The following is a 27752-nucleotide window of genomic DNA, read 5'->3' as shown; positions in this document are numbered from 1 at the left end:
ATTTGTAAACTTGACTCCCAGACGGATCCACCTACACCTAAAGTGCAAGCCAATCAGGGAAAAATAAAATAGAATCCAAAGCAAATAAGCCATTAACACCTCTTCTCCCCTAACGCATAAACCGCGGGCCACATGCGGCCCGAGGCCATTTATCCGGCCCCCCCAGCACTTCCGGAAGGGGCAGCTCTTTCATTGGTGGTGAGAGGAGCATAGTTCCCATTGAAATACTGGTCAGTTGGTTGATTTAAATTTACTCATTCTTTATTTTAAATATTGTATTTGTTCCCGTTTTTTTTAAAAAATAAGATCTGTGCAGTGTGCATAGGGATTTGTTCATAGTCTTTAGTCTGGCCCTCCAATGGTCTGAGGGACAGTGAACTGGCCCCCTGTGTAAAAAGTTGGGGGACCCCTGGCCTAAACTCTTCTATGCTCTCGAAAGGCTTCTCAAGCCACACTGTAATCCTGACACAACCCCTGAAGTCTCTCAACCCCACAACTAATCACTAACCCATGTTCAGGGCCAAAACCCTGATGCCTCAAAAAGCCATTGAATCAGATCTGGTAGACAAGGCAGCACCAGCTAACTCGCTATTTTACAGAAAGCATGCATAACCAAACTAATCAAGATTTATACCCTACACCCAAACACTCATTACCCAGAGCCTCTTTCAAATTCCCCACTCATTTATCCCATAAGTATACACCTACAACACACACACAATTTTGGTAGATCCTATTCAGGATAAATGAAAATGTGACCTCATTTTAATTTTTATTGAGGCTAGCAAATCATCTTTTCAGTAATAAGAACTAAGTGGGGTTCTAGAAAGGCCAAAATAAATTCAGATTTTAAGTCTGTCTCTTAAGAGAAACTACAGATGCAAAATATTAGCATGAATACTTCAAACTGGCCCTCCATGCTCCCATAATGCCCTTCTCTACACTGGGCATCTTGTGCTATTAAACGAAAGGATAACCACCACCCCATCACAACAGACTAGTTACACTCCCAATAAACTTCAAATATATTTCAAACAACAAGTAGACACAGAAAAGTTCTGTTTATTAATCCTCTCATGAGAAATCTGCATAATCACCAGTCGCTGAAGAATCTTTACTCCTTCTGTGAATCAAAGAAAAAAATTGTTAGTAACTGCTGAACTAAACTTTATAAATTAAAAGTTCAAAGCACTCAACAAACTCCAAAATGACACTCATGCAGAACAAATATTAGTAACCTAGAATCATGTCAGTTTTGTCTGATCTTAATACAATGTAAGCATCAAGAAATAAAACATTCAAGTTAGGAATGAAGTAAAAAATAAGTTAAATACTACTAAATTTTTAAAAACAAAACCATGTCATTATTAGTCATTAGTAGGCTACAACTCTTGAGAGCATTTGTAAATCACTTCTAACTTTATTTCACATGCTCTATTTTTCAATTACTGTGTCAGTAAACCAAGACGTCTAGTGATCTAAATGAAAAGCTTGAATTATACCTGTTTTCCAATCTCCAGCTCACTGAACCAGTGGCAGGGAAAGGAGAAGGGAAGGGAGAAGAGGGAAAAGAAACATTCATTAAGTCTCTTTAAACTCCAAAATAATCTGCAGTTCATGCATGCAATCCAGTACCTTAAAGATGACCACTTTCTTCTTTGCAAGTGTATACAGAACACTCCTTGGACACACACATTGATTTTATTACTCCCAATTTTGAGAATACCTTGCCTGATTACTATGGTTCTTATGCAAACAAGGTGGCATGATTTCACAATGGAGAGCGACCAGTATAACAGCAGGCTGCCGCTGCCTACATATAGATGAAGTAGGCATACTGGCCCTCTGCTCTGCCCAGCAACATTGTGCTGGGCACACTACACACTAGCACCATCCACAGACTTGGTAATCATTCCAGACTGAAGTCATATAACCACAGTGGGAGAGTTCTAAATATCGAGCAAGTCTTTTAAAAGTTGTCTCAGTTCAATTCTTTAAAAGCCACCATGCATGTTCAACAAAGTTAGCGCAAATTAGTATTAAAAGTGACAAAATTTAGCAAAATTAAAAATGCTTCAACTGTTCTTCAAACATGATTATTTATTGCTTAATTTAAAATAACTCATTGCACCCAAAAGATAAAGCAAATACCAACATCTGAACAAAAACTGAAATAAAGGAACAGTAATATGCCTGACTTTTCTAGCCAAAAAAATCCACGTGCTCATTTATGCAACCGTTTCCCAGCTGCCTTTACAGAGCAGGGCTGGTGCAATGCAACCAGTGCACCCTGAAGCAGGAGCCGTGACGGCTCGGCCCCACAGGGAGCCCTCGGCACTGGGCACCACTGAGCACTAACACGAGACTCAGACTAAATGATGAAAAGAATGTGTTCAACATCCTTCAGTTAAGATCAGAAATACTGACTCATTCTTTTCTGCAACCTCCAGAACTTGTCCACAAGTATAAGACTCACAAACGGAGTGGCTCTAACCACAAATAGTTCCTTTGACAGTCTGTTAACTACAACTTAGTGGCACTGGGAAGTCAATGTGACCTGAGTGCTACGCAGGCGGAACATGTTTACTGCGTGGCCTGGCGGGGAGTCTAAAGGAGGCACATAGGAGCAGTGACCATCACTGTGGGAAAACCCTACCTTCTCCAACCCAGGCTCAGCCCCCTATACATGGTTTAGGCTGTTCAACTGTGCAAAATGTGCTTAAAACAGGGTAGTGGACCATTCTGACCAAATACTTGTGGGAAAAGCATATTTAGCAAAGGCTTTAATGTGAATATACAATTATATTGAAAATTTCTCAATTAAAAAGATATCAGATGAAAAGTTAGAGAGCACTGAAAAACAACGGAAAGAGGCCCTGGCCAGTTGGCTCAGCGGTAGAGCGTCGGCCTGGCGTGTGGGGGACCCGGGTTCGATTCCCGGCCAGGGCACATAGGAGAAGCGCCCATTTGCTTCTCCACCCCCACCCCCTCCTTCCTCTCTGTCTCTCTCTTCCCCTCCCGCAGCCAAGGCTCCATTGGAGCGAAGATGGCCCGGGCGCTGGGGATGGCTCCTTGGCCTCTGTCCCAGGCGCTAGAGTGGCTCTGGTCGCGGCAGAGCGACGCCCCAGAGGGGCAGAGCATCACCCCCTGGTGGTCAGAGCATCGCCCCTGGTGGGCGTGCCGGGTGGATCCCAGTCCGGCGCATGCGGGAGTCTGTCTGTCTCTCCCCGTTTCCAGCTTCAGAAAAATACAAAAAAAAAAAAAAAAAAAAAAAACTCCCTTAAAAAAACGGAAAGATAAAGGAAATAGTAAAAGGCAGCTGTGAGTGGGTGAGCCCAGGACAGAAGCTTTGTCAGATTTCCCAGACCAGTTTATTACCAGAACTGCCAGAGTGGACCAGTCTCCAAAGTCCCCAAGGGAAAGACTATTCATATTAAAGAACCCTTCCCAAACCCCATGTTAACTGAAGTCACCTCCTGAGTGTGCAACTTTCTGGAACACAGCTTTCCAAGTGTTACGTTAAAGGGTGCCCACTTAGCAGGCCACCTTCCTCCACTGGGTCACTTCACAACATGCATTTCTGAGCTTCCAAAGTAAGCGTGATTAAAAGTTTTTCTCCTTTGTTCACAATGTGGTGAAACACAGCAGTGGTGTCCTAATAAACCATACTACAAAACTCCGCTGTTCAAAGCCAACATGCAAAGCATCAAAGCAAACTCAGTGAAGGTGATGCATCCCACACCGTGCTCAGAATCTCAGTACCTGCCAGACACTTCATTTCTGATGAACAAGAAATCCAAGTAGAAGGAAAAGGCAAAAGAAAAGTTCACAGAACACTTGATTATTTGTTAATTTAACAACCCACCACCTTAATTCAACAGTTTAATTAGCTAGGCAAAGCTGGTAAAAAGCCAGGTATCATTAAATTCACTAAAGTCTTGGCTAACCGGAGAGGTAAACAATTGAGATTTCAGCTGCCTCTCCAGCACACCAGGAAAACGTGGGCCACATTGATTCAACTTCTTCTTAAGCCAGTTGTCACCATTTTAACAAGTCAAGTCTCAGAAAACTAGATCTGTTCCCCCAGTAAGTCTATGCCAATTAGCAATAAAATGGAACTTCTGATCGGGCTTGCAAGGCGCCCACCAGGATGATCACTGAACTAATGTGGCCCCTGTACTGCGCTAATCTATGAGCTGTTGTAAAGCTGCTGTGGGAGATGCTACTCTACTGAGGTGGTGTTGACACTACACTATGTAGCTTCTCAAAATACATTACCTTCTGTAATCCAGAAGTTACAGAAGTGGAAAGGAAGAAACATTAAGAGAGGTTATTTAAAAAATAAAAGCCCTCTTTTCTAGAAACTAAAGACCTGAAGTTGACATTTCTGTACTTCCCCGTTAACTATACCTTTTTGCCAGCACCGACGTTGGCCTTTGCAGTCCCCCTGACTTTCTTCATTCTGTTCTTGCGTTCCTTTCTCTGTTTTCTTGAGGTCTTCTTCTTTTCATACAGTCCATGCTGCAAAAGAAAGAAATACAGAAATGACTTGCAAAACATCATTACTCACTAATTTGGTAGGGAAATGGATGAGGCTGGAGCTCAAGAAATGAAGCTCCCCAAATTTAATCTTTCCAAATACATTTAATACTGGAACAGAAAAGTTCATTAAAGAAACAGTATGTTTCCTGCCCTGTTGCTCAGTGGTAGAGCGTAGGCCCAGCATGTAAAAGTCCTGGGTTTGATTCCCAGTCAGGGTGCACAAGAGAAGTGACCATCTGCTTCTCTACCTCTTTCCTCCCTCTTCTCTCTTTCTTCCCCTCCCACAGCCATGGCTCAAATGAGCAAGTTGGCCCCAGGCACTGAGGATGGCTCCATGGCCTCACCTCAGGCACTAAAATAGCTCAGTTGCCAAGCAACGGAGCAGTGACACCAGATGGGCAGAGCAGTAGGCCCAGATGGGGGTTGCCAGGTGAATCCTGGTTAGGCGCATGCAGGAGTCTGTCTGCCTCCCCACCTCCCACTTAAAAACAGTAACATGGGAAACAAACATCCACTCCACAGTTCCTGCATGTAAGTTAAGGGGACTTGGCTATTATTGTCTAGCCTTGAACCCACAGGTCACAAGGTCTTCATATTCTGACCTCTCTTCAAGGTCTCTTCCATTTCACCTCCAGACCCAGCCTCCATGAAGAACGCTATAATCAACACACTTATTTTCACTCTGCCATGTTTCACTTGTTCCTGCTGCCTAGAAGACTGCTCCCCATCTTTACTAGGATTTCAGCTTCAACATCACCACTACGCCTCCCAGACCACCCAATTCAAGAGTGCAGCACCGCCTGATCACGTATGGCATGGAGGACAGAGCATCAGCCTGGGTCGCTGAGGACCCAGGTTCGAAACCCTGAGGTCGCCAGCTTGAGCACTGAATCACAGACATGATCCCATGGTCCTAGCTTGAGCAAGGGATCACTCGCTCTGCTGTAGTCCCCCCAACCCCATTAAGGCACATACGAGAAGCAATCATGAACTAAAGTGACACAACTGTAAGCTGATGCTTCTCATCTGTCTCTCTCAAACAAAACCCAATGCCACACCAGTGATCTCCCTCAGAGCCCTGCTCCAGGAAGATTTAGCTGACAGTAGGGAAGAAAAGGGCTAGAGGACAGACATAAGAAGAAACAATCTACTTGCTAGTTTAATTTACCATGTAGGATGTAAGCTTGGAAGCTTGCCCAGTCCACTACTATAGTTTACTGTAGTTCACTCTAGTGCCTGGCACTCAGGAAATTATCGAAAAATCTTTGTTTCCTGGCTACCCATGGGAACTAACTCCAAACTCAGACGGCGTTTGATGATAAGGACTTCAATTTATTTGGTGCCAACCTTCCTCCCCAAATTCACCACTTCCAGTTCCTACCTCCAGGAATACTATTTTATCTGCTGATCTGGACCCAACTCAAATGCTGCAGAGCCCACCTCTGAACCCCCACACTCTCCCTTAAGAGTTCTTTAAGTCTGAACGTTGTCCCTGCCCAGACTGCTTGCTCTGGCTTATTCCACTGTACCCAAAACACACGCTATTGACAAATGTCTTCAGCAGCTGTTGAACAAAATGAAGATACCTACTCTTGCAAGTCTGTGTTTGGGTTCATTTTTCTTTGCATAGTCCAAGGAATCATAAATCATGCCAAAACCAGTTGTCTTGCCACCACCAAAATGGGTTCTGAAGCCAAACACAAAGATGACATCTGGTGTGGTCTTATACATTTTGGCTAGTTTTTCCCGGATTTCTGTCTTGGGTACTGTTGCCTTCCCAGGGTGAAGGACATCAATGACCTAAGAGTAAACATCAAGTTTAGTATTTATTATAGTGAAACACATCTTTAAAAGACTGAAGAACAGACCCTGGCTGGTTCGCTCAGTGGTAGAGCATCGGCCTGGCGTGCGGGGGTCCCAGGTTGATTCCCGGCCAGGGCACACAGAAGCGCCCATCTGCTTCTCCACCCCTCCCCCTCTCCTTCCTCTCTGTCTCTCTCTTCCCCTCCCACAGCCAAGGCTCCACTGGAGCAAAGATGGCCCGGACGCTGGGGAGGGCTCCTTGGCCTCTGCCCCAGGCGCTGGAGTGACTCTGGTCACGGCCGAGCGACCCCCCGGAGGGGCAGAGCATCGCCCCCTGGTGGGCGTGCGGGGGGGGGGGGGGGGGGGGGGGGGTGTCCCGGTCAGGGTCGGGCGCATGCGGGAGTCTGTCTGTCTCTCCCCATTTCTAGCTTCAAAAAAATACAGAAGAAAAAAAAAAAAGACTGAAGAACAATTAACCAAACGTCAATGTGCTAAGTAAGCCATTACCATTTGTTTCCGCTGAAGTAGTCTGTTGGTCATAAACTTCCTGGTCCGGATAGTTACTGTATCATTCTGAAAACGTAACACACTAGTTAATAAAACTACTCAACCTTTCCTTGGCCTTCCTGTGATTTTCCAAGATCTAGAACTGCACTGTCCAAATTAGCAGACTCTGAACATATGTGGGTAATTAAAATTAAGTAACATTTAAAATCCAGTTCCTCAGTTACAGGAGCCACATTTCAAATGTTTAAGAGCCACATGGACTAGTAGCAGGAAAGCTTCAACATAAGGTGAAAGACACAGCTGCTCTCTGTGGAGTAGCCACTCTATTTCACTGCTCCACTAATAAACTTTCACTTTAAACTCTGAAAACAAACAAAAAAAGGGTACAAACTCCCTTCTCCTCCCCAACCCGCTTATCACAGTGCCTAACTCACAGGGCACACTTCACATACACAATATACGTACCAAGAATATGAACTCAGCAGCTTTGTGTGAACCTGTAAATATTACTCCACTTTATGGGAATCACCCTGGAGCACTGTTACAACCTCAGCACTACTGATGTTTTGGTTCAGCAAATTCTTTGCTGTGGGGACAGTCCTAAGCATTGTAAGATATTTTAGTAGCAACCTTGGCCTCTAGTCACTCGATGCCCATAGCACCACTTCCCACTTCAAAACAAAATGTTTGCAGACTTTGTTCCCTTTGGGGCAAAAGCCAACCCCAGTTAAGAACACCTTCTCTGGAGTAAAACTGCGACTCACACTAACAGCAGCATCCTGTATGACCCTGACACCAAAGCTGCACTACCCGCATGTAAACTTCCCTTCCTGAAGGGCCAACTCTCCAGCCCATAAAACCAGATCCCCTCTGAATGCCCACAGCTCTTGTTTACACAACCACCAAGGGCTGTCAGCATGCAGCATGTTACCCTGACTAAAAGGTTACCCAAAGGATGGAGAAGGGGGAGGCTTTCACATGCCAACTACAGGTAACTAGATTTCAATTTGTTTGAAAAACTACACCAAAATAAGTTAACTTCGAAAGCACCTCATCATAAAAGCAAAGGGTCAAGAAAAAACGGCTCACAAGTGAAGTGGACTCAAAAACTGGTGCTAGGCCCTGGCCAGGTGGCTCGATGGATAAAGCCTCCTGGGCGCGCACCGAGGTAGAGGTTGCAAATTCAATCCCCAGTCAGGTCATGTATGAGGACTCAACGAGCGCACAGCAAAATGGAACTAGGTGGAACAGCAAATTGACGCTTCCCTCTCAATCAATGCAAAAATAGAAAAAAACCCTGATGCTGAACCTTTAGAATGATACAACTAACTTGTCACAACTTGATGGCTTCTTTCTAGGGCAAGTTTCCTCAACGTATAACAAAACGATCCAATCAGCTGACAATATTCTGGCTTACACCTGGCAACGGTTCTCACTTGTCCTAACTGGCCTGGGGTCTGCCGGCACCCAGCCACTTCCTGGACTGCCAACGCCTGCAAACCCATCCCAAACAGCGACCGTAGGTGCGATGTTTCCTTCTACGTCACCCAGTCCTTTAAGTTCCACGAATCAAAAACACGCAGCAGCTGCTACAACACTGCCCAGGCCCTTTACTCTGACGCCCGGCGTGTTCGGGTCGACAGCGCTGCCTAGAAAACAACCGCCGGCGTCTCCGGGGCCCGCAACAACCGGCGTCCATCAGACGCGGCCGGATAAAAACAAACAGATTTCGGGAGGCTGCAGCGCAGACGGGAGAAACGGGGGACGTAGGATGGCTCGGATATGCAATGGATGACTGCACGACCCGGGTAAACTCACCATGACTGCAGCCGATCTTCAAGCAGCCAGGGAGGAAAAGAGAGCCACTTTACCCCGGCCAATCATATCAACGCTATGGAAGGACCCCGGGCGTCGCAGGCGTGTGGGCGTGGCCAGACCGCGAGGCCGACCACGCCAATGCCGGATTGAAAGTGCATAAGGCCCAATGCATAAATATATGGAACAAACCTATGTTTCTCTCTCTCTCTCTCTCTCTCTCTCTCTCTCTCTCTCTCTCTCTCTCTCTCTCTCTCTCTCTCTCTCTCTCTCTCTCCCTTTCCCTCTCTTTAAAAACCAATTAATACATAAATAAATAATTTTTAAAAATAACTGTGAGCTAGAGGAGCATGCATGGCCAGTGTTTTCTGCCACACTGAAGGGGTGGGCCTCCAGATGGTGCCGTCTGTTCCTCAGGAGGACTCATTTTAGGCTCCAACTCTCCTTAAACAATTACAGGCTTTAATTCAAATGGTATTAATGTTGATAATGACTATTTTTAATTTTATGCAATTTTTGGCTCGCTGATTCTCTAAAAGTCCTGAGGCAATTCATTGTAACTGCTCTGCAGGTGTCAGATGACAGGGAGAAACGGCGCAGCAATGGGATTTTGAAAATACGGGGACGACCTCACCGCAGTTTCAAGGCGGTGCCGCAAGACGGCAATGTAGGTAGAACTCAAAATTCAGCGTGCGGAAGCCTCTCTTGACAGACGAGCCGGCGAGTAGCGGAAGCGGAAGCGTCGACGTGGGGTGCCTTACGGTGGCCGAGAGGATGCGGCGGTTATGTCAGTAACGAGAGGAAAGGCACTCCGCGGAGGTGTGGAAACGTATTTCTGACCCAGCTCCCGGAGTCTCTAGGAGGTACCCCGGCAGCCGTCACCATGGTGAAGGAGCAGTTCCGGGAGACAGATGTGGCCAAAAAAATGTAAGATGGAGCAAGAGTGGCCAAAGGGAGGAGAAACGAGGGGCAGAGGGGTCCGAGGTCGGGGTCTTGGGTTTTCAAGGGATTGAGGTGAGGGCCATTTGGAAGGAGCAGGCCCGGAACGAGCCGAAGGTGTGGGCAAAGATCAGAACTACCCGGGGAAGTCAAAGAATAGTGATCAGGCAGAAAGCATTTCATCGGGGGACTGCCGGCCGGGGTGGTCCCTGGGCCGGGCGGGATGGGGCGTGAGCGCGGCGACGCGCTAGCCCTGCCGAGGTCAAGCGGTGATCCCTCTCCTCCCGCTGCAGCGTGGGGAGCATTGCAGGGCAGGACCGTGTAATCCTGGCTGTGCTGTGGAGCACATGACAGAGGCAGCATTATTGACGGAAAAGGTAGACTTGTCAGTTAGGACTGTCCCACCGGCCGTGGAGAGCAGCGTAGAAGTGACGCCGCTGCTCTGGGCCTTCTCCTTCAGAGCTTATTTATTAGGCCATGGCCTCTCCTTAGAGCCCCCAGATGAAAATCACTCGTCCTGACGGCAGACAGTTACTGAGGGAGGTACTGTGTGCTGGTCCCAGTGATAGGCCTTGGAGATACGACATGAATTAAGACATGACTGCTTAGTCTACCTGGAGAAGGTAGGCAAGCCAGCGTTGGCTAGGACAAGTGCAAGGACAGGGTAGGCATAGAGGCTTCAGAGAGTGCCGGGGTCCAGCCCCGGGGGGAATCCAGGGGTCCCACAGGAAGAGACGGTGTCGGCACGAATCGAGTGAGAGAGCCGAATTCTTTTCTTTCTCTTTATTCTCTAGTTAGCATTTACTGCCAGGCATCTCTGCCAAATGCTGGTCTAGCTTTCTTTTTATGCACACACACTAAGTTACAGTCACATGGTATTCAGAATACATTGATTAATCATTGTTTTTGTTTCACTATGGTTACATTTCCTAGGTAACAGTTAATTCATTTCTATAAACTATAAATCAGGTGGTAAGTCATTCAAAGTACAATTATATAATAACTTGAACAGCAATAACAATATTGATACAAACTTGCAAAAGGTCAGTACTGATTAATAACTCTACCTTGTCTAGGATACTATTGTCCAGTCAAATTTTATTTATTTACTATATTCATACACTAATTAAGTTCTAACTTTACTTTTCTCAGAGTGTTCCACCACCTGCAGGTCAGTTATGCAAGAAGAAAGGAAAGTTTCTCTACTCTACCACATGAAAAGGCTAGGGAGGAAAAGTGATGAATTAAGTGAAGGCTGAAAGGTGCTCTGTGTATAGTTACTGTTTCCTACCTATTCATAAGTCACAATCTATTCTTTCTAACATGATTAATAAGAAGAAATTCTCCTACAAACTTAACCCTTTACGAGGGATATCATAGCCAGCCTCTTATGTTTATGAGCCCAGTTCAAGGGGCTTATAGGCTTTTCTGTGGAACTCACACCCTCTGTCTCATTTCCAAAGAAATTACTACGAATCTACAGGGAAAGCACGGTACTATTATCCCTGTGCTATAAATGATAGCACACACCCAGAGAAGGGGGGGATATAAGGCCAGATTAATTCAAAAGGTCAAAGGGGGAAGTATCGTTGTGCCTTTCCTTTGCGGTGACTTTGTCAACCCGCAGCCATTGGTCTTCACTGCGGTGACTTGGTCAACCAGCAGCCGTTGGTCTTCTCTGCTGTGACTTGTCAATCAGCAGTTTCTGATCTTCTCCTGCTGTGACCTTGTCAGCCAGCAGTTTTTGATCTTCTCCTGCTGTGACCTTGTCAGCCAGCAGTTGTAGATCGGCTCCCGACAAGAGAGCACCGAACGGGAAAGAGGTTCAGACAGAACACAGGACAGACCAGCCTTTTTCAGGAGCATACTAGAGGAAGCACGGGTGGGTGATGAGAAGGAAGCAGGAGATTTGCAGCTGTGTTCTAGAGTCCTCTTGCAAGCAGCGAGGGACCTTTGGAGGGTTTTAATTAAGCAAGGGAGAGGAGGTGTGCTAAGAGTTTTTCTGAAAGATCTCTTGATTCCAGAGAGACAGAAGTAGAGGGAAGCCTTGGAGGCCACCCCAGGGACCCAGGCTGAGGATGACGATGGCCCACACTAGAGTAGTAGAGTCATTGGAGAGCAGTGGATTCCAAGGGGTTAGGGTAGGGTTAGGCAAACTGCGGCTCGCGAGCCACATGCGGCTCTTTGGCCCCTTGAGTGTGGTAATTCCACAAAATACCACGTGCGGGCGCTACCTCGGTAAAGAAATTTGGCTCTCAAAAGAAATTTCTATCGTTGTACAGCTGACATTTGGCTCTGTTGACTAATGAGTTTGCCGGCCACTGGTAGGGTATGAAGTGGGTAGGGTTGAGGTAAGGGAGAAATGTGATTGACAAATAGAATTTCTTGCTTGGGCAGCTGTATGATGGCTGTCTTTCAGTGGACTGGGGAACATTGCCTTACTTGGGTGAATGCTCCCAGGCCATCTATCCAAATCTACCCTGGCCTCTCACACCTACAATCCTGCCTGTATTCATATGTAATCTGTTCTCACAAAGCAACCCAAGGGACTCCATTTAGATGCAGATTACATTCCTGACAGTTCAGCTGAAAATCTAGTGGTTTCTTTGCACTGATGTTTAAATTCCCTACCATAGTTCTCAGGCCCTACGTGATCTGGCCCCTGCACACCACAGTGACTTCATTTTTTTTTTTTCTTTTTCTGAGAGAGAGAGATAGAGACAGACAGCCAGGAAGGGAGAGAAATGAGACATATCAACTCCTCATTGCAACACTTCAGTTGTTCATTGATTGCTTTCTCATACGTGCCTTGACCAGGGAACTCCAGCTGAGCCAGTGACATCTTGCTTAAGCCAGTGACCTTGGGCTTCAAACCAGCAACCGTGGTGTCATGTCTATGATCCCATGCTTAAGCCAGTGACACCATGCTCAAGCTGGTGAGCTCACACTGACTCAGGCAGGTGAGCTCGAGGTTTTGAGCCTGGGTCCTCAGCAGCCTGGGTTGACAGTCTATCCACTGCACTACCACTTGGTCAGGCGATTTCATCTTGTACCATTAGCTTTCTGTGCTCTAGTATGCAACTTTTATTTGGTTCCTTGAAAATGCCAAGCTTGTGCTAGTCCTAGGACCCTTGCCCTATTTAATGCTCTATTTCAAGTGCTCAACCAATGAGTCTTCTTCTTGCTGGTTCCTTTTTACTCAAAATTCAGCTTAAAAGTCAGTTTTATAGCAAGACTTTCTGATCACACAACATAAAGCAGGCTCCTCAGACTCTCCCTACCCTTTCACATCATTTTCATTCTGTGCATTTATTCACTTTTGTGTGTCAGTGTGTTATCTGCCTTGCCTACCCTGAACTGTGAGCTCCACATTGGCAGGCACCTAGTTTGTCTTATGTAATCTGTATTCTCAGCCCCTCGGAATGGTGGCTGGAACATTGTAAATTCTCAGTTTGAGAGAAAATGAATGAAGGAACAGATTTGGTAGGGAACGTATTGGGCCCTATTTTGAATGTGTTGAGTTTGAAGTGCCTGTGGGATATCTAAGTGTAGCTGTCTGGAAGGGGTGTCTGTATGGTCTCCAGCCCAGTAGAGGTAGCTGGCCTACAGACAGGGATTAAACAGACACCAACATATAATCAAGGGACACGATCACTCAGGAGGAATGTGCAGAATGAAAAGAGGATGAGGGTTATAACCCTAGGTAGGGAGGGATGCCAGTATTTAAGCAATGGCAGTAGAAAAAGAGACCACAAAAGCAACAGCCATGGAAGAGAAGAAAACTCAGAGTATATGGTGTCACCAAAGCCATGAGAAGACAGTATTTCATGATTACAAGGGACAAGGACAGAAGCATAACTGCTAATGCTACAGCTAGACAAAATGAGAATGTTCTAATTAATTAAGTTTGGCAACAAGCAGGTAGACTCAGTGACCTTGCTGAACACCATTTCATTTGATAGAGTAGAAACAATTCCAACAGGATGAAGGGATGTTTACCAAGAAAAAATGGGAGAGGTTTGAATATATCAGGTCTACTGGAAAGTTCTGTCCAGTTCTGTCCGTTTCTATCACAACAAGTTTCAACACGTAAGCATGTTTATTTGGCACATGTGTGCCTCTCTATTTTTATCACTTAATGTATACATACTGACATAGCAAATTAACTAAAACAAAGTTGATTCACGTTAGTCTTATGTGTACCCATGGCTACTGATAAAGTTAATTTACGCCACTATAATTTTTACGAATTTCAACAAGGAAGAAATGCTACAGAAGCATGTAGAAATTGATTGAAAGTGTTTGGTGAAGGTACAGTTTCTGATAGGACATGCAGAAAATGGGTCAAAAAATTCGAAACAGGTGATTTCGACCTTTCTGATAAGCCACGTTCTGGGCGACCATCTTTGGACGATGACAATGTTAATACCATGTTGGAGCAAGATCCTTTTCTGACAGCATCGGAGATCGCAGAAAGGCTTAATTCAGCTCAGCAAACCATTTCGGACCATATTCGGAAGATAGGATTGGTGTGGAAATAGTCAAGATGGATGCCACATGAATTAAGTCAGAAGAATTTGGATGATCGAGTCGTCATATGCACATCTCTGCTTGCTCGGAACAAAATCGAGCCCTTCTTGAACCAGATGATAACTGGGGATGAAAAGTGGATTACCTACGAAAACATCGTAAGGAAAAGGGCATATTGTGAACCCGGAAAACCTAGCCCTTCCACCTCTAAACCAAATTTGACTCTGAATAAGGGAATGTTGTGTATATGGTGGGACATTCGAAGACCAATACATTATGAGCTTTTAAAACCGAATGAAAAGCTCAATTCGGAGAAGTATTGTCAGCAACTGGATAATTTAAAGACAGCAGTCCAAGAAAAGAGGCCGGCGATGTTCAATAGGAAGAACATCATACTGCATCATGATAATGCCAGGCCACATGCTGCTTTGGGGACTCGTCAAAAAATTGCAGAACTAGGCTGGGAAATTCTGTCACATCCACCATATTCCCCGGACTTAGCACCCTCCGACTATCACTTGTTTTTGTCCTTACAAAATTTTTTGAAGGGCAAAAAATTCAAAAATGAAGATATCAAACAAGCACTGGTTCAGTTTTTTGCATCAAAAGATAAAACATTTTTCAAAAATGGGATATACAAATTGCCCTCATGTTGGCAAGAAATCATTAATAATAATGGCAATTATATTATTTAATAAAGTTTATTGACGGTAAGAAAAATTTGTATTTTGTTTTATTCCAAAAACGGACAGAACTTTCCGGTAGACCGTATATAATAATGGAAGAGCAGACCTGTAGAGAATTGGAAGGATGTGTTTGGTTATGGTGGATCACGTGTATAATCACCATTTTTGGTAGTGGTTTTGATATAATTGCCCCTGTGTTTCTTTTCATTCCAGAAGCCACATCTGCTTTGGTATGAAGTCACCCGAGCAGATGCGCCAGCAGGCACACATCCAAGTTGTGAGTAAGAACCTGTACAGCCAGGACAACAACCATGCACCCTTGTTGTATGGGGTGCTCGACCATAGGATGGTAAGACCCCTGACCGTTCCTGGTTCCTTGTGTTTTAACATGCTGATGAAATAGGTGACTTACCAGGCTGGTAGAAGCAAGGGCTTCTTTCCATCCAACCTGTTCCCCTGTGCATCTCAGGACCCCCAGCCGTCAGCCCCTTGGATAGGAATACACTTTAGCTTTCCAGGTGATTCTGTTTCTGAGCCACCTGGCCACCTGGTTGGACTGCTGTCCAATAGTCATTATTGATATCTGGGTGTGCTTTTATTCAAAGGGTACAAGTGAGAAGGACCGTCCTTGTGAGACCTGTGGGAAAAACTTGGCTGACTGTCTGGGCCACTACGGATACATTGACTTGGAGCTGCCATGTTTTCACGTGGGGTACTTCAGAGCAGTGATAGGCATCTTACAGGTAAGTGTGTGACTGTCACATCCAGATGTGAGCTTGACAGTTATCAATTGAGCTTAGGAAATGTGAGTGGTGGGAGATACATTAGGGAAAATTTTTATACTAAATACATATTTTATCTTCAATAAACTAAGTTGCTTAAGTATTCTTTTTTTTAAATTGAATTTATTGGAGGCCCTGGTCAGTTGGCTCAGCAGTAGAGCGTCGGCCCAGCGTGTGGAAGTCCCAGGTTCGATTCCCGGCCAGAGCACACAGAAGAAGCACCCATCTGCTTCTCCACCCCTCCCCCTCTCCTTCCTCTCTGTCTCTCTCTTCCCCTCCTGCAGCCAAGGCTCCATTGGAGCAAAGTTGGCCTGGGCACTGAGGATGGCTCTATGGCCTCTGCCTCAGGCACTAGAATGGCTCCAGTTGCAATGGAGCAATGCCTCAGATGGGCAGAGCATCACCCCCTAGTGGACTTGCTGGATGGATCCCAGTTGGGTGCATGTGGAAGTCTGTCTCTCTGCCTCCCTGCTTCTCACTTCAGAAAAATACCCCTCCAAAAAAAATTTTTTTTTAATTTATTGGAGTAACACTGGTTAACATAATTATACAGGTTTCAGGTGCCCAATTTTATAACATATCACTGTACACTATACTGTGTGTTAATCCTCCCCCCAGAGAGTTTATTCCTTGAATTTCCTTGAGTAGGTGGAAGATGAACATTGTAAAAGATAATAAAATAATAACTCAAGTAATACAGCACAACACAAAGAACAAACCCCTGCCAGCCAGCTATGACTGGCTGGCGTTCTCGTGAGCATGGCTGTCTCTGCGTGCATGTCTTCATGTAGACCTGTGCCTGTGGCCACTCTGTTCAGTGTCCTGGGCAAGAAGTGGGGTGCCGTTCATCCTCTTATCCTTTATCTGTTTTGTTTAATTTTTGAAAGATGATCTGCAAAACCTGCTGCCACATCATGCTGTCCCAGGAGGAGAAGAAACAGTTTCTGGATTATCTGAAGAGGCCCAGCCTGACCTACCTGCAGAAGCGGGGGCTGAAGAAGAAAATCTCTGACAAATGCCGAAAAAGGAATATCTGCCATCACTGTGGCGCCTTTAATGGTGAGCAGAGTGCCGAGAAGGCTGGGCAGCGGCCCTCTCCACTCATTCTCTCTGCTGGGCTTGCTAGTTTTATGCAGGGTTTCCAGGTCAGCTTTTCCTTGTTAATTGGCCTTTAGAGCCTAGCAGCTGATGCCCTGCTAGGAAATGCACCTTGCATCTCTCGTTGCTATAGCAATTTCAATAACCAGGCTGCAACAGGCCAGCCTAACCAAGAACCGCATTGACTAAACCTTGGTGAACAAATTCTTACAGGAACTGTAAAGAAATGTGGATTACTAAAGATAATTCATGAGAAATACAAAACCAACAAAAAAGTGGTGGATCCTATTGTGTCTAATTTCCTTCAGTCTTTTGAAACCGCCATCGAGCATAACAAGGAAGTGGAGCCGCTGCTGGGGAGAGCGCAGGTGAGCCTGATGGATGTGCCTGCCTCCTGCCTGCCCGCCCCCAGGTCTCACACGTGTTCTGTCCCTCCACCTTCAAAGTCAGAGGTCCGGTTATGTTAGATCTCCAGGAATACTTCATGTGACAAGTGTTTAACACCAAGTGTAATGTGTACTGGCCTTGTAGCTAACAAATTTTCAATTGTCCGGGTAACGTGTTATATTTTTATTGTAAAAAACTGTAAAATAGCTGTGTAGAGCACAAACTGAAAGATCTTGTTTCTCACTTGGATAATGAGACATAAGAAATTGTAGGTAATTTTCATTATTTTAATTGGCATAAACTTAACCAAGAGAATTTATGAAGTGTCTTGTTTTTACCTTGCTCTGAGTTTGATTATTTATTGAGAAAGAGAGAAGGAGAGAGAGACAGGAAGGGGGAGAGAGAAACATCAACTTGAAGTTGCTTCACTTTAGTTATGCATTGATTGCTTTTTATACGTGCCTTTACTGGGGATTGGACCTATCACCTCGGGCTCAAGCTGAGCCAGTGACCTCTTGCTCATGCTGGTGACTTTGATCTTAAACCAGCAACCTTGGGATTGTGTCAGTGATCCTGTGCTTAAGCCGGCAACCTCAGTGTTCTGGGTCGACACTCTGTCTACTGCACCACCACTGGTCAGGCTGAATCTGATTAGTTCTTAGTTTACGTGGTATTGTCTAGAATTGATACTGTATGAAACTCTCATATTAGTTGAGGGGCTACTGAGTACCAGACCCTGTCAGACCTATGGGGAACCATCAGGAACTACCAGGCACTGGGTCTGCTCTCAAAGATCCCACAGTTCGGATGTGTCGGCAGCCGTTAATCTGTGAAAAGATGACTAATATCATAGACCGTAGTGCTGAGTGTCACAGAATGGCAAGGTCAGTAAGTTTAGTGGGAAATCAGAAGGAAAATGTCACTTTGGACTTGGTTAGGGAAGACTGTGAGGACAGGTGTGGTTTGATCTGGTTCTTCAATGTCACTAGGGTTTACAGTGCCAAGGGCAGTAATCTCCAAATGTCCAGGTGACAGGGTCTAGGCTCGTTCTGAAGTGGAGGTTCTGTTTGAAAGACCAAGTGATATGGAAGTACTTCATATTTAGTGACAGCTGTTTTACACAGGTACTATTCCAGGTGCTTTTGACGGGTTGCCTCATTCACTGAATCCTCACAACTTTATAAGGTAGCATTGTGCAAGATGACAGTGAGTGATAGAGCAAGACTTCTTGCCAGGTCAGGGTGTGCAGACCAAAGACAAACAACTGAGACCACTTTGTAGAGGGCCTCCTGCTCTGACGAGTGTGGGCCATCGAAGGTTTGAGCACGCAAGCGACATGATGTGGATTGGGAAACCTTCCTTTCCTTCTCCCCGACTTCACTTCCATTTTCCCCAGGGTGGGACCACAGTAACTTTCTTTTGTGGCACTGTTCTAAGGAAGTAGCTGTTCAAACAGTTTCTGAACTTTGCTCCTCGTTAAGCATAGCAAATTCTGGATGTAGCATATATTCTCAATCACATGATCCTTGATCACAAGAAAAATTAATAAGCAGCAACAAGACGCAAGGTGATCATTCTTGCCTTTGATCTTTGAATATCTCTGATAATTTGCCTAATTCATGTAGTATGAGTAAGTTGTTTGTTCCACTATGGCACTTCTGTTAAATTATTGATAAGTTAATACAGACCAATGTAAGTTCAGTGCCAAAAACTTAAATGTAAAATTAGAAGCAAAACAGTTAAAATTCGACTTAGTAAAAGACAGCACTGTTAAAACCTTGGTAAACTCTTTTATTTCCTCTTTTCTGTATAGATGTGCATCCTGAATGAGCTAATATTGTACACATGCTTATTTTTTTTTATTTTTTACAGAGACAGAGAGTGAGTCAGAGAGAGGGATAGACAGGGACAGACAGACAGGAACGGAGAGAGATGAGAAGCATCAATCATTAGTTTTTCATTGCATGTTGCAACACCTTAGTTGTTCATTGATTGCTTTCTCATATGTGCCTTGACTGCGGGCCTTCAGCAGACTGAGTAACCCCTTGCTGGAGCCAGCGACCTTGGGTTCAAGCTGGTGGGCTTTTGCTCAAACCTGATGAGCCCGCACTCAAGCTGGTGACCTCGGGGTCTCGAACCTGGGTCTTCCGCATCCCAGTCCGACGCTCTATCCACTGCGCCACCGCCTGGTCAGGCCACATGCTTATTTGATTTACTAATATTTTGTGAACACCTTTCATGGCAACAGCTACATTTCTGCAGTGTCCTTTTTTTTTTTTTTAATGGTTTCATACTTTTCGAGGTATGGCTCTACCATGATTTCATTTCTCTGTCATCACTCATGCTTACTGTAAGTGGTGAATAGACTAGAGCATGGAGAAGTAAGCCCTAGCCCAAGCTGTGGGAAATTAATAGATCTCTTTCCTCTCCATAGGAAAACTTGAATCCCTTAGTAGTTCTGAATTTATTTAAGCAAATCCCAGCTGAAGACGTTCCTCTTCTTCTGATGAACCCAGAAGCTGGAAAGCCCGCCGATTTGATTCTCACGCGACTTTTAGTGCCACCCTTGTGTATCAGACCCTCAGTCGTGAGCGACTTGAAATCTGGCACCAATGAAGACGATCTGACAATGAAACTGACAGAAATCATTTTCCTAAATGATGTCATTAAAAAGGTCAGTACTTCCCATTAGCACTGGCAAGCCCTAAGTTTTGGAGTGTAACTATGCAGACACTTGTAATCAGGAATGTCACATTGACGAGGCTTGTTTCTCTTCATTCTCTGCTCATCTTTAGCATCGGATATCAGGAGCTAAGACCCAGATGATCATGGAGGACTGGGACTTCTTGCAGCTGCAGTGTGCCCTCTACATCAACAGTGAGCTCTCGGGCATTCCCCTTAACATGGCGCCCAAGAAATGGACCAGGGGCTTTGTCCAGCGCCTGAAGGGAAAGCAGGGTACGTTGCCAACAAAATGTGGAGAAGACAGTCTTCTGCCTTTGTTTGTTTGTTTGTTTTTGAGTGCATGTCCAACTTAACTAATTGGAGATCACAGACTTTCCTTTGTCTCCTGCTAATATTAGCCAAATGGCTCACCTTGTGTTTGGAGGCCTGTGACACCTTTTTATTTATTTAGGTCGATTTAGAGGCAACCTCTCAGGAAAGAGGGTGGATTTTTCAGGCAGAACAGTCATCTCACCTGACCCCAACCTCCGAATTGATGAGGTAGCTGTGCCAGTTCATGTGGCCAAAATCCTAACTTTTCCTGAGAAAGTAAGTACCATTCAGCTGCTTGAGTCTTTTGTTCCTAATCCAGTCTTTTATGTTAAAGTCTAAGATTCCAAGCAACAGATAGTAGTAGAAAATCCTCAGGAACCCACCCAGCCCACAGTTAGGTGTGTGTTAGTGTGTGTATCTTTCCAGTTGGTTTCAGGTTTTACACCTACATCACCGTATGCAATGTCCACAGCATATATAACCAGACAGTGTATGTACACACAGATGAATTAAATACACTGTCCTGCAACTTTTTTTTCCAAGTAATACCATCTTTGACATCTTTTATGTTTCTTCGTACCTCTTGCCTTAAAGTAACTAAATGATAAGCACCACACACAGTTTATTTTCTTGAGATGGGTTTTTCTTTTTAAAACCTTAGAATCATTGAGTCAAGGCCTTGAATACTTTAAGGCTGTTGATGCATAACCAGAAAGGCTGCACCACTTTACACCCAGTCCACACTCATCATAACTATAAAGTGTACGGTACAAGGCCTAGTAACGGGGATATTAATGGCTTCGCCCTTGAGATTCATAATGAGTCCAGATCGTAGATGGTTCTGGTAAAACTTGTGTACAGTCACCTCAGTTGAGTTACTGGTGATCCAGTCTCCTTCCCTGGGATGGGGTTCCAGGCGACTGTTGTTCAAGAGGTTGTAGGATCCTGCAGCGCAGATCAGGGCCTCAAGTGCTGGTGGCACAGCTTTGAGCCTCAGGAACCCATGGTGAATCATTGCCGTTAAAGTTGCCAATGGGTTTAGGATCACAGTATGTTTTGGAATGATCCTACAGGATCGATCCAGCCCACTTATTTTACTGATAGTGATATCAAAGGCCAGTGAAAGACTTGGCCATGTCATCCAGTGAGTGAGTGACCAAGTTCAGACTGGAACCTGAGCTCCCGTGTGCCAAGCCATTGTCATTACATTCAAGACCCTAGGCAGCAGGATGCCCAGGGTGCTGCACTCTTTCTCCTAGAACCACACAGCAAGTAAGACTGAGACAACTCAGTATAGTATACAACTGGTAGAGGTATAAGAAGCAAAATCTAAGTATCATTGTGGTCCTGCAGGTCAACAAAGCAAACATTAACTTTTTGAGAAAACTGGTTCAAAATGGACCTGAAGTTCACCCAGGAGCCAATTTCATTCAGCAGAGACACACACAGATGAAAAGGTAATGCTTTCCCAGTCTAGTGGGATGTGACAACCTTCTCAGGACTAAGTCCACTGTCGCCATACTTAGCCACAGAATGCAGTCCATAATAGTTTTGGGACATGTTAGCATATGGGAAACGTGTTTAAATTACAGTGAGCCTAGGTAAGCCATTTGCCGTGTTTGATGATTGAATATACACGGAGTATTAATTTATTCCCTAGCACTTAGTGTTACTGTCTAGGTGGACAAAATACCCTAGGATAAATTAAGCTATATTTTACAATCAATTTGTCGTAGTTTTATTGATGACCCCTGTAGTCACCTTAGATTCAGTGGAAACATGATCATTTTAGAGATGGAATCCTGATGTGAAGAGAGAGAAACCTGATGAGGGAACTTTGTTCTCACGCATCATGTTCATTATTGTATGTTAAGGTTTTTGAAGTATGGAAATAGGGAGAAGATGGCTCAGGAGCTCAAGTATGGAGACATTGTGGAGAGACACCTCATTGATGGGGATGTGGTGCTGTTCAATCGGCAGCCCTCGCTGCACAAACTGAGCATCATGGCGCATCTGGTGAGTAGGAGATCCCTGGGTTTCTTTTCTGTGGGGTGGAAATTGCTGTGTATGCAATGCTAAATTTCAGATATCTAAAATTTAAATTGCCAGGAAACTCAAATTTTCATAACTTTGATTTTTCCTTTTCTCTCACTTTTTAATTTGAATGAAACTTAAATTTCAAGCTTCCCTTTAAATATGTTTTTAATATTTATAATGTAATATTCATACACTGTAAAACAGAGGAACTAATTGAAAATTAGTGAGAAAGTGACTAGCATGATTTTACTTGCAAACGAAAATACATACATATATGTGCTTACAAACTTATGTAAAATTGATATGGCAGGAAATTGCCTTTTGATTTAACTTAGCATATTACTAAGGAACTAAAATGCTTAGGAGATTTTCCTTTGCAGTAGTCCTCCAACTAAGACCCTGAACCATATTTTTTGGTGACATAGTTTTATAACAGCAGCAGTTCTTTTTCTGGAAATTAAAATGGAAATGAGGTGCAACTTTAATTTGTTAAATATTCATCAATTTTCCCATCTTCAAAGCTATTAAATCCATAAGCATTTGTAAATAGTGTTTAAACAGGCTCTTAAAGTAGTGTTTTTTGGATTCAGTTTTTCAGTAGTTTTTGAACACATTACATCAGTCTTTTTACTTCATGATGGATATACCAAAGCAACAGCTTATGATTATGAGGTTATGATTATGGGGTTTGGGAAGAACAGAGCCTTGCTTTTCTAGAAACTTCTGCTTGGCTTTAGAGCATTTTTTTTAAATAGAATTTTTTTGTTTGATTTAGTTTGTTTTTAATTTATTGATTTGAGAGAGAGAAACATCAGTTTGTTCCATTTAGTTGGGCATTTATTGGTTCCTTTGTATATACCCTAACTGGGGATTGAACCCTCAACCTTGGCGTATCAGGATGGCACTAACCAACTGAGCTATCCAGTCAGAGCTTCAGTTTACTTCAGTAAGACACACATAATAACCACAGTGCCATTATCATACCTCACAAAGTGAAGTCATTCTTTGGTAGTGTCTGGTGCCCAGTCCACAATCAGATTATCCAAGAGTCTCAGAAACCTTTCTGCAGCTAGTTTGTCAAGCCAGAATGCAAAGTCTGCACATTAAATTTGGTTGATACATATCTTAGGCCTCTATTAATCTAAAATGGTATTCCCTCCTTTTTTAAACATTAATGTCATTGTTGGAAAAAACATGTTGTTTGTCTTAAAGAATGTCCCATGTTCTCAGTTTGTATTGGTATGATGTTAAGTATTTCTTCATTCTGCCTTTTATTCCTATAAACTGGAAATTAGCTCCCAAGACATGATTAAATTCAGGTTCAACTTTCTGACAAGAACAACTGGGTAGCACTGGCTACTTCCAGGAGGGCTTGAGGAAGCACATGTTATCTGAATGCCCCACTTTTGTGCTAAAAAGGGTAGGGATTCCCTTGATGTCTTCTTTGAAGGGTTCCTCATCAACCTTTTTTCTAATAGTTTCATTTATTTATGAGTGTTATTATTTTATGAGCCTACATTATTTCATTGGGGCTGCAAAATGCTGGCTCTAATTTATCATTTCTTTCACACATTTAGTTTATAAGATCCTTGTACTAAAAAACTAAGGCTTCTTGCTTACCTAGAAATAAAATTCATATAGGAAAAGCAGTCTAAATACCTAATCCCTTTTCCTTTATTGTCAATTTGGAAGTAAAAAGTTTGTGTTCACTTACTTTCAACTCATTATTTTAGGGTCTGTGTTTGTTTGTTTTGGCATATTCTTTCTTCACTGTCATTATAAAGTCATGGGCTTTTATGCAATCAGTGTGTTTGAATCAGCTTCTGCCATAAATTTTTTTTTTAGCAAGAGAGAGAAAGATAAGAAACATCAACTCATAGTTGTGGCATGTTAGTTGTTCATTAATTGCTTCTAATATGTGCCTTGACTGAGGTGGAGGGGACTCCAGCAATGCCAGAGACCCTGGGCTCAAGCCAGCAACCTAGGATTACATTGATGATTCCATGCTCAGGCAGGCGACCTTGGAGTTTCGAACATGGGACCTCAGTGTCCTAGGTCGACACTCAATTCACTCTGCCACCACTGGTCAGGCTGCCATCAATCTTTTTTATATCAAACTGTAATATCATTAGCCAGAGAGAGCCCCTTCACATGGCTCCAGTGTTGATGTTTGCCTCACAGTATTAAAAAGCAAGTTCACTGCATTGGTGGTGATGAATGAGTCCCCGAGTGACATATATCATTTGACAGAACATACTAGAAATTAATCTAAATTTCCCAGTTTTCTCAAAATTCATTTTTTTTCTTTAAATTTTTATTTATGGATTTGAATGAGAGGAAGGGAAAGTGAGAGAGAGACAGGAACATTAATCTGTTTCTGTATGTGGCCTGAAAGGGGTTAAACTGGCGGCCTCTGCTTTAGGATGATCCTCTACCAACCGTGCTATCCTGCCAGTGCAAGGAAGACATTTTGTAATGTTTTGAAACTAAGAAATTTTTGGATAAACGACTAAGTTCTTCTCTTGTTCTGTGTTCCACAGGCCAGGGTCAAGCCGCACCGGACCTTCAGGTTTAACGAGTGTGTATGTACACCCTACAATGCAGATTTTGATGGTGATGAAATGAATCTTCATCTTCCTCAAACAGAAGAAGCTAAAGCAGAGGCCCTTGTTCTAATGGGGGTATGTAGAGTGCTGCAGCCCCACTTGTAGCTCCATGAAAGAAGTGAAAAGGGGTTGTGCCCTGATAGAAAACATCTTATAGTGTTTATGTGAGTTAGTGTCTGTATTAGGTGCTTATTGGGGGTGTTGATATATTCTGACCTATAATGTGGTTTCCTGAGAGAAAATGTCTATGTAAGCACCAGTTACAAAAAGATTAGACGAGAAAATGGCAGTGTAGGGCTGCAAGATAGCAATGGAGTAGGCAGATGTACCAACTTCCACCTCCTAGAACCAAAGTGCATTACAACTTAATTTTAAGAACCATCATCTGGAAAAACTAACTTTGGACTACACTAAGAGGACTCTTTAACTAAGGATCACTGAAGAAGCCACACTGAGACTGGTAGGAAAAGTGGAAATGTGGAAGGGGCTGCCTGGCTCCCAGGAGCGAGCAGCAGCCCAGAGGGACTCACATGGCGGGAAGTGAGTTTAGCGGAGAGGGGAGGGTCCTGAGCCTCAGGAACAAAGCCCCAGCCTGCAGCCCTAGAGCCTAGAAGAGGCATACAAATAGTATTTAGCTGCAAAACAATATAGGATACTGTTTGCAAGAAAGAAACAGATTTCTCTGACCCAGGATTCATCTTAAAGGGTCCGTGCAGAAAACCTCTTTCAAAACTACTCACCTGGGGCTCTGGGGGCGGGAAGAGCTGAGAAGACTGGAGTACCAGGAAAAGAGTGTAATCTACGAAGCACAGGGAGAAGCACTTTGAGGGACAGCCACCCTAACCCTGGGCTGAGTAACTCCCCAAATCTGAGGTGAGTATTTTTTCCTGGAACCAGCAATACCAGCAAAGGGAAGCAGGTCACCAGCCAAACAGAAGCTCTCCTGCTACAGTCAGAGCAGAATCGCTTAGAAGCACAGAGCCTGTCAGGGATACAGTATTAAGTGCTGAGGTCTGAGCTACAATGCCACCCCTACACTGCTGAGTGCTCGCTATAAGGCAGGCAGCAGCGGCGGGACACAGGAGCAACATCCCGTCGGTGCAGGCGGAAGCCAGGGCAGGCTGCGACTGAGGCCTGGAATGAGTGCAGTCTCAGCTGGCTGGGGCAGAGGCCAAGGGCAGCCGTGATGGTGGAGGGGGCACACGAAAGCTGTCCAACCTGTAGCAGCAAGTAGAGCACTTGAGAGCAGTCCGGCCTGCAAACCTGCACACAGTGGCAAGGCGAAAGCCGGGGAACTAGCTAAGACTTGCGGCTAGGCGCAGGAGCGCAGCCCTGCTTGCGGGACAGAGGCTTGCTGCCCAGGCGTGCAAGCATAGTCCCGCCTGCGGGGATAGGGCGAAGGCCGAGAACCAGCCAAGGCTTGCAGCCTAGGCACACAAGCACAGTACCGCCCTTGAGGGCAGTGCGGAGTCAGGGCCAACCAACGCTTGCATCCCAGGCACACAAACACAGGCCTGCCCGTGGAGGTGAGGCAGAAGCCTCAGTGACCACCACAGCGGGCCGGCACCGCCAATACTTGTGCCAGAACCCCCGAGGCAGTGGTGGGCCACACCTATTGGACTCCTGTGGCCACACCCTTCTTATACACAGACAAAATAGAAAGGCAGAGAAATGCAACACAAATGAATCAACAAGAGAAATCCCCAGAAAAATATTTGAATGAGACAGCAATAATGAAATTACTGGATGCAGAGTTTAAAATAATGATTGTTAGGATGCTCAAAGATCTTAGAGCAACAATGGATGTACATAACAAGCACCTAAATAAAGAGATAGCAAGTATGAAAAAGGACATTGAAATAATAAAAGGGAATCAGTCAGAAATAAATACAATATCAGAGATGCAGACCACACTGGAAGGAATTAAAAGCAGGATGGATGAAGCTGAGGATTGAATCAGCGAGTTAGAGGACAAGATAAATGAAAGCACAGAAGCAGAGGAGCAAAAGGAAAGAGGATCAAAAAGTCTGAGGGAACTCTAAGAGAGCTCTGTGACAACATGAAGAGAAATAACAACTGCATCTTTGGGCTTCCTGAAGGAGAAAAGAAAGAACAAGGGATAGAGAATCTGATTGAAGAAACCATAGCTGGAAAATTCCCTAAATTGATGAAGGAAAAAGTCACACAAGTTCAAGAAGCACAGAGAGTTTCATTAACCATGAACCCAAAAAGGCCAACACCAAGACACATAATTAAAATACAAAAATTAAGATAAAGAAAGAATACTGAAAGCTGTAAGAGAAAAGCAGTCTATTATCTACAGAGAAACCCACATAAGGATGACATCTGACTTCTCAACAGAAACATTAGAGGCCAGAAGGGAATGGCAAGAAATATTCAAAGTAATGCAAAACAAGAGCCTACAACCAAGACTTCATTATCCTGCAAGGCTATCATTTAAAATTGAAGGAAAAATAAAAAGCTTCCCAGACCAAAAAAAAAGTCAAGCAATTCATTACAACCAAACCAATGCTACAAAAATGTTAAGGGACCTGCTGTAAACGAACAAAGGGGTGAGGGGGAATCTAGTAAAAGAAGAATGTAGATTTAAAGAATAAAATGGCAATAAACAACTACATTTTAATAATAACCTTAAATGTAAATGGATTAAATGATCCAATCAAAAGACATAGAGTAGCTGCATGGATAAGAAAACAGGACCCATATATATGCTGTCTATAAAAGACCCACCTCAAAACAAAAGATACACATAGACTGAAAGTAAAGGGATGGAAAAAAATATTTTATGCAAATGGAAATGAAAAATAAAGCTGGGGTAGCAATACTTATGTCAGACAAAATAGACTTTAAAACAAAGGCTATAGTAAGAGATACAGAAGGTCACTACGTAACGATAAAGGGAGCAATCCAACAGGAAGATATAATCATTGTAAATATCTACGCACCTAATATAGGAGCACCTAAATATATAAAGCAGATTTTGATGGGCATAAATGGCGAGA

General features: G+C 44.0%; 2 protein-coding genes across 5 annotated transcripts in view; one reads left to right on the top strand and one right to left on the bottom strand.

Moving 5' to 3' along the window:
• Nucleotides 1-1042: 1042 nt before the first annotated feature.
• On the bottom strand, nt 1043-8773 carry RPS24 (ribosomal protein S24). 3 transcript variants are annotated; one of them, XM_066349086.1, is made up of 7 exons: nt 8671-8773; nt 6853-6918; nt 6133-6342; nt 4411-4521; nt 3763-3780; nt 1503-1524; nt 1043-1123 (listed from the first exon to the last, which is right to left on the bottom strand). In XM_066349086.1, exons 1-5 carry the CDS (start codon nt 8671-8673, stop codon nt 3775-3777), a joined length of 396 nt encoding a protein of 131 aa, XP_066205183.1. In that variant the 5' UTR covers nt 8674-8773; the 3' UTR covers nt 1043-1123; nt 1503-1524; nt 3763-3774. The 3 variants fall into 3 exon arrangements, with proteins under 3 accessions (XP_066205183.1, XP_066205185.1, XP_066205182.1); XM_066349088.1 differs by lacking the exon at nt 3763-3780; XM_066349085.1 differs by lacking the exons at nt 1503-1524; nt 3763-3780.
• A 637-nt stretch (nt 8774-9410) lies between these two features.
• Nucleotides 9411-27752, top strand: part of POLR3A (RNA polymerase III subunit A) — a 56904-nt gene continuing 38562 nt past the window's right edge. For both annotated transcript variants that reach the window (XM_066349185.1, XM_066349186.1), the window contains exons 1-11: nt 9411-9594; nt 15036-15171; nt 15428-15565; nt 16492-16663; nt 16916-17070; nt 19524-19763; nt 19885-20047; nt 20226-20362; nt 21440-21543; nt 21961-22102; nt 24664-24804. In XM_066349185.1, the coding sequence (XP_066205282.1) occupies nt 9551-9594; nt 15036-15171; nt 15428-15565; nt 16492-16663; nt 16916-17070; nt 19524-19763; nt 19885-20047; nt 20226-20362; nt 21440-21543; nt 21961-22102; nt 24664-24804 (1572 nt within the window). In that variant the 5' untranslated portion in view covers nt 9411-9550. The remainder of the gene's footprint in view (nt 9595-15035; nt 15172-15427; nt 15566-16491; nt 16664-16915; nt 17071-19523; nt 19764-19884; nt 20048-20225; nt 20363-21439; nt 21544-21960; nt 22103-24663; nt 24805-27752) is intronic.

Source organism: Saccopteryx leptura, chromosome 9 (genome assembly GCF_036850995.1).
Source record: "Saccopteryx leptura isolate mSacLep1 chromosome 9, mSacLep1_pri_phased_curated, whole genome shotgun sequence".
NCBI lineage: Eukaryota > Metazoa > Chordata > Mammalia > Chiroptera > Emballonuridae > Saccopteryx > Saccopteryx leptura.
This window is presented reverse-complemented; position numbering and strand designations above follow the sequence as displayed.

Bases quoted from the DNA above. Each gene is read 5' to 3' on its own strand.
- RPS24 (XM_066349085.1), bottom strand. The intron at 6,343-6,852 runs GTAATGGCTTAC...GTTTACTCTTAG, and splicing joins TACTTCAGCGGAAACAAATG to GTCATTGATGTCCTTCACCC. The intron at 4,522-6,132 runs GTAGGTATCTTC...TTTCTTTTGCAG, and splicing joins CCAAACACAGACTTGCAAGA to CATGGACTGTATGAAAAGAA.